The 5,949-nt window shown below is 55.2% G+C and overlaps 4 protein-coding genes across 4 annotated transcripts in view, besides 4 other annotated features; all 4 read right to left on the reverse strand.

Moving 5' to 3' along the window:
• Positions 1-489, reverse strand: part of TraAM80_01210 (iron superoxide dismutase) — a gene marked incomplete at both ends in the record, with an annotated part of 1,056 nt that extends 567 nt beyond the window's left edge. The window contains one exon of the mRNA XM_029378263.1: positions 1-489. This exon is cut by the window's left edge and continues 567 nt beyond it. Within this exon, the coding sequence (XP_029241872.1) occupies positions 1-489 (489 nt within the window).
• A 64-nt stretch (positions 490-553) lies between these two features.
• Positions 554-578: a microsatellite.
• Positions 579-765: 187 nt separating this feature from the next.
• TraAM80_01211 (glutathione peroxidase) lies at positions 766-1,248 on the reverse strand (the record flags this gene model as incomplete). The annotated part of the gene is made up of 1 exon (XM_029378264.1): positions 766-1,248. The coding sequence occupies one exon, from the start codon at positions 1,246-1,248 to the stop codon at positions 766-768; it is 483 nt and encodes a 160-aa protein (XP_029241873.1).
• A 266-nt stretch (positions 1,249-1,514) lies between these two features.
• Positions 1,515-1,548: a microsatellite.
• An 84-nt stretch (positions 1,549-1,632) lies between these two features.
• Positions 1,633-2,106, reverse strand: TraAM80_01212 (component of TRAPP complex; the record flags this gene model as incomplete). The annotated part of the gene is made up of 1 exon (XM_029378265.1): positions 1,633-2,106. One exon carries the CDS (start codon positions 2,104-2,106, stop codon positions 1,633-1,635), a length of 474 nt encoding a protein of 157 aa, XP_029241874.1.
• Positions 2,107-2,788: 682 nt separating this feature from the next.
• Positions 2,789-5,593, reverse strand: TraAM80_01213 (uncharacterized protein; the record flags this gene model as incomplete). Its single annotated transcript, XM_029378266.1, has 1 exon — positions 2,789-5,593. One exon carries the CDS (start codon positions 5,591-5,593, stop codon positions 2,789-2,791), a length of 2,805 nt encoding a protein of 934 aa, XP_029241875.1.
• A 134-nt stretch (positions 5,594-5,727) lies between these two features.
• Positions 5,728-5,746: a microsatellite.
• Positions 5,747-5,871: 125 nt separating this feature from the next.
• Positions 5,872-5,940: a sequence feature (A-rich).
• Positions 5,941-5,949: the final 9 nt, after the last annotated feature.

The raw sequence follows: 5,949 nt of genomic DNA on the forward strand, positions 1-5,949 counted from the left end.
CCACACATCGCACGCGAGGAGCGGCTTCAAGGTGGGCTCCGTCAGTGGGCAACCCGCGTCGTGCGTCTGGTAGACCTTCAGTTTGCCGGAGGCTGTGTCCTTCACAAGCCACGCCCAGCCAGAGCCAAAGTGACCAATAGCCACATTTGAGAACTCCTCCTTAAACTTCGCGAAGCTGCCAAAGGAGGCGTTGATCTCGTCAGCCACTTTGCCCTTCGGCTCGCCGCCGCCATTAGGGCACATGCTCTCCCAGTAAAACGTGTGGTTAAAGATCTGTGCAGCAAGGTTGAAAACGGGGCCTTTTTCGGTCTTGATAATTTCCTCGATGGTCTTCTGCGCGAGCAACGGATTTGTCTGTGCCGCCGCGTTAAGCTTCATCACGTACCCCTGATGGTGCTTGTCGTAGTGAAACGTCACCTGCTCTTTAGAGAATCCTTTGGCGGCAAGCCCATCGTAGCCCCACGGCAGCGGCGGAATGCTGAAAGTCATGCGTGATGATGTAATTTCGCACTTGTTGTTAAAATAGCTTGAATCTCTTAGACCTTCACAAGCCAAAACAAAAAAATAAAAAATAAAAATGCATTTTCCTTGAATCACACCGGCATTCAGACACATACACACGTCATAGCGGTAAAAACAAGGTGGGGGGGGGGGCGCTCAATTCACAAAGGATGGACGTTGTAAGACGATCACACGCAGCTGCGCCACCCCCCGAAACAACCTGTAAATTGAGGCGCTACTATGAGCTTCGTGCCGCAGCAAGCATCATGCGCCCCGTTGTGGCTCGCACAGCCGCTCGATGGAGCGCTGCAGCTCCTCTGAAGAGCTGGAGGCGTTAAGTTTAACCCGCGGAATGCCTTCGCAATCACATACAAACTTTGTATAATTCCATCGTATGGGACCGAGTGTGGTCTGCAGCATCTGAAACAAGGGGTGCGCGTCAGGCCCCTTCACCTTCACCTTGTCGAAGAGCGGAAAATTCACCCCCCATGTTTGCTTCCACTCGACGAGCTCCTCGCTGCTCTTTGGCTCCTGGTTGGCGAACTGGGCACAGGGAAAGCCCAGGACGGTGACTCCGCGCGATTCGTACGCCCGCTGCATCTGTATCAGCTGCTGCAGACTTGCGGGGCCAAAGCTGCAGAGAGACGCAGTGTTGACAATGACCGTCACACACCCGGTGTATTTGGAAAGTGCCACGCTTTTGCCACCGATCAGCGCAGAGTACGCGAACACTGTGTTACCGCTCATTCCCCCCCCCCCTCGGCACAATTCCCCACGCGGGCACCTAGACAAGAAGAGTGAGAGAGAAAAAACACCGTAATTTGTTTCTCACTTCTGCCTTGTTCTTATTTCTCATTGGGTTTTTTGCCCTACCTCGTTTCCCCTGCGTTGTTGCAGCACACATCTCGCGGGGAGAGGGAGTTTTGTCCCCCGCCGTGCTCGGCAATGCCGATGGCAGCATCCCTCTTCGCGGCAGGAGGAGAGAAACAGGAAGCAAGACAGGGCGAAGGACCACAAAACGACACAAAACAAAAAAACAAAACAAAAACGCGCGTAGTCATCCAACGAGCAGAGCCGCCGGTGTTATTGCGGGCGTGCGGGTGGTCGTAGAAGCGTCCAGCGCCGTCCCTGTTACTTCCGTGTGGTAGTCGACACCCCCGAAGCGTGGTACCGATCCACGGCCCTCTTCACGGCCCCAGTAAAGGCAGGAATTCGGATGGGCTGTCCGATGCCTCCCTCGTCCACAATGTGAAACGGGTTCTTCATCAGATGCTCTACGTACAGGGAATGCAGCTCGCGAAACAAGGCCGTGCACTCACGGGTACGGCTATCCGAGACAAGCACAAACTTCACCAACGTGGGGGTCTCGTAAATGTGAATGTTGTGCTCATCAAACTCCACAAGCGACATCCCTGCACTGTCAACGGGATTGGCGTTCGGCGTCAACTCCTGCGACATGCCGTATGTGGAGAAAAGGATGCTGGACATGGTGAGCTGCAGGTCCGGTTTAGCGCCGAGCTCCCCGATGTTCTCCGGGGCCGTGAAGCTAGACTTTGCAATGAGCTGCCCCGACTGGTTTATAATCCACAGCAGGTGCACCGTCATTAATGGCCAGGGCGGGTGAAGAGGAGCGGTTCACCGTGTGTCCAGTGTTCCTTTTGATATTCCTCACTCCTCTGCCTCTGGCGCATGCGTGTGTATTTGATGTGTTCCCGTCGTGTCACACGCGCCAAAGCACGAGCCGCACGAAAAATTGAGTGGGCCACGAAGAAGCAAGGAGAGAGTGAGAACGCAGGAGCAGCATTGTCTGCCGCAGGGGGATGGGAGGGGGAGAGACAAGTGGCACGGGAAGCAGTGGCCATATAAAGGCAAAAGAAAAAAGGGGGAACATCGTTACAACATCGCTCCCCCGAAAATATCGGACCAAACACTTTTTTTTGTTTCAAATTGCTTTTTTTTTGTATTTCCTTCTTTTTGTTTCTGTCCGTCTGATTACTTTACGCTATGGTGACGTGTGTGTAGGAGGGCGAAGGGAGGGAGGAGGGGGGAAGCCACACGCACCCCTTAATTTATCCGAGTTATTTTTGCTTCGCTTTTACCCTCGTTCTTTCCACTTCGTTGCCTAATGCCTTCTTTGCCGCCTTGTCCCGGCCGTCTTGCTGCAGCCTCTGTTGATGTTTTTTTTTCTTTCTTTTTTGTTGCTTCGTGGTTGTTGTTGTTGTTTTCTTGACCGCCGCCAATAAACACACAATTCCGCGTCTGACAAGCGGCGCACAGCTGCCCACGCTCAGTCCCACGGGGGGAGACCATCCTCGCTGGCAGCCTCGGCCCCGAGTGGCGTAGCGCGGTAGAGCATGCCGTCCAGCACCTCCCCCACCACACCCTCCAACTCCTTCTGCGCCGCAGGCGTGGCCCACACGTGCATAACAATCACATTCTCTCGTGCCGCCTCGTCCTCGTCCTCCTTCCAGGGTTCGCCCTCTTCCAGTGCAAAGCAGCAGGAACGGGCGTCAAGCGTCAAGACGCCTCGTGCGTGGGGTCGACTCGCCAACCAGATATCTCCCTGTGCCCATAAAATTGTGGCATACCGACAGCACTCCCGCAGTCCATCTGCCTCTAGCAGCGGTGCAAGACGCGCTGCCATGAGAGGTCGACCCACACGTCTAACAACAATTTCATGGAGTGCCGCCTCTGACGAATTCAAACCATTTGCAGCAGCCATCGTCACCCGCGGCGGGAGATTGATCAGTCGGCGTGCCGTCAGGCCACAGTAAAGCACAAGGTCACTGTTCAACTGGCTTGCAAGGCGCAGTAGACCCCAAGTTGGGGGGGAGAATTGCTCCATGTCCCTGTCCACCGTCAAAAGCATATCCGATAACATGGCACCGTACACAAATGCAGTCGCGGCTGCCTCGTTTCGTTGCTCCATGATTGCCTCGCTCACTCCTGGAAGTAGCAGCGTCATAATTCGCGGTCGTGCACCTCGCCCTGACCAGTGCGTCAGCTCCTCCTCGGAGAACGCATTGACGTCGACGTCACAAGAGAGGCAGAGAACGAGAACATGTGCCCCTTCACGCAGAGAGGTGAGGGCGGCCTGCTCAATTTCCTCGCGCAACGTTGACTCCGTAACTCTCAAAACCACCTCTGTCGTGAGTTCCTTCGCAAGTTGCGTGGTGTGTCCCTCGGTATCACCAGGCGCACAAATGACCATCAGCTCCAGTCCTGCTAACGAGTTGGACGGTGGTGCCTTGGAAGAGTGCGTCGCACCCACCACATCGTCTCCAAAGACGCCAAAACCCTTCAGTGGCACGTACACGCCAGCATCATACGCCCGACGCAGGCAGCGTTGCAGATCCTGAAGTGCCCCTCGTTCTGACTCGGTCTGTAGCAGGCTGGTTGCCTTTGCATACCCAAACCAGTCGTACGGCTCACCTGGGGATTCATCTTCCTCCACTGCATCCCTGGCAGCACCAGACGGTGCGGCAAGAGCCAATGCAACGTAGAGAGTCACGCATACACTCGCCCCATCAACACCGCTGCGGTCATAGTAACACACGGGTGAGATGCAGCTTGGAATGTAAAAATTGTCGGGACTAATGTCACACTGTTCACATAGCGCCCGCACAGCACAATCCATGGCGGATTCCTCCGCATCGTCATGTAACAGAAATGGCACTCGCATGCCATCAAACTCTCCAGAAACACTACGTACAAGCACACACTTACGCCCTCGCACAAGAAGTGCTCCATAGGCGTGGGCGATAGCGGAAACGTTGTATGTTGGCACCTCTGTCATCGCGCAAACCATCATGGATCGTTTTTCCTGCATCCTCGTGAGTGGTGTAAGCGTCAACGCCTTAAGTGTCGTCCTTCCGGCCTTATCGCGTTCCAGGCTGGACTCCACACGAACTGCCAAGCCTTTTTTTAACTTAAATCCCCTCAGTTCGGCGGCACCCAACTTTGCAGCCTCCTGAAGGCAATGCATCACCACTCGACCCTGTGTGGTGCCCAAAATACCTGCGGCACCAGCGTCCATGACGCGAGCCTCCAGCACAACCCGTGTTGGGTGCCTACAATGCTGCAGCGTCATGATACCACACACGGTGCTGGTTTCCGCGGGGCTGTGACACCCCTCTGAGCAGAACCCCTCGCTTCCCTCGGTTGAGGCCACCTCTTCGTCCGCTGCCGCCACCTCATCCGTCTCCGAGCCAGCTGCACCGTCGCTATCGTCGCAGCCGGTGGTGGACAGCGGACTGAGCATGACCCGCTGCTCTGTCTTCTTCGTCTCCTTGCTTAACACAAAGTCAATGCGAAACACACGTGGTACACTGAAATGTGTCTCCAAATTTATTGTCGTGCCATCCGCGCTGATGCCCGTCTCCCTAGCCACGGCCTCAAAAAGTGAAGGCCTTAGATTTGTTGAAATGCACCACGAGTCAAGCAGGAAGGAAACTCCACTGCACGTGTCCATCGCCGAATCATGGAGCCATTCCTGCCATTCCTTTGCCTGGGCCACATCCGACAGCAATACCACCAACCGAGGCTTGGGATAATCCACTGCAGGAGCTCTCTTGTTTGCATCCCTTGCAAGTTGCTGAAATGGCCGGACAGATGCGGGACAAAGAAGAATGAGGTGACGCACAAGACGATCTGTGTGACCAAGCATCTTCTCCCCCATGATGACGTACTTGAAGGCAAGCGGGGCCGACACACCCGCCGCGACCATCGTGGCCTCATGCGGGTTGAGTTTGGCCAGCACATTCGCGAGACGCTTGACAACCGGGCCAACCGTAGGTGTGACGCGCTCCCCCTGCTCCATCGCCTCAGGCAGTGCCGTGGTGTCAGCGACGTACATGGCATGTGTGGTGTTGGGCCGCTGCGAAAACAGATGTGAGGCGAGCGGCGCCCATTGACTGCAGGGGTGTTGATGCTCGGACCCCCTCCGCGTCTTGAGCACAATTACGGGCTTTTCGGGAGAAAACACCACTTGATACCCCGGCCGCGTGTTGGCGAAGGCGTAGAGACGCACCGCCACATCCTTCGACGTGCCGACGATGTGGTCACGATGCTGCCGCTTGTCTGCGCGGCTCATGCTCCGTGCCTTTGTGTGTGTGTGTGTTTTCCCCCTCCACTTCGACTGCGTCGTCCTCCACTACAAGACACCAGAAACAAACCCACGCACAACACCCCTCGACAGCCCCACCTCGCCAGGGAGATGCAGGCGTCAAAAAAAAAAAAAAACAAAGGTGTGAAGTGTAGAGAGCGCCAACGGTGTGCAGGAAGCAGAGAGAGAGCGGGAGGGAGACGGCCGGTGCGGAATTCACCTGCGGGGCAGCGAGAGTGGAAGAAGGGCGGTGTACACGCATTACGAAAGAAAAAAAACAATAAAAAAAAAAACAGAATAACAACAATAACAACAAACGAAAAAAAAAAAAAAAATTTTTTTTA

Source organism: Trypanosoma rangeli (genome assembly GCF_003719475.1).
Source record: "Trypanosoma rangeli strain AM80 chromosome Unknown Tra_15.4_contig_00024, whole genome shotgun sequence".
Classification (NCBI taxonomy): Eukaryota; Euglenozoa; class Kinetoplastea; order Trypanosomatida; family Trypanosomatidae; genus Trypanosoma; species Trypanosoma rangeli.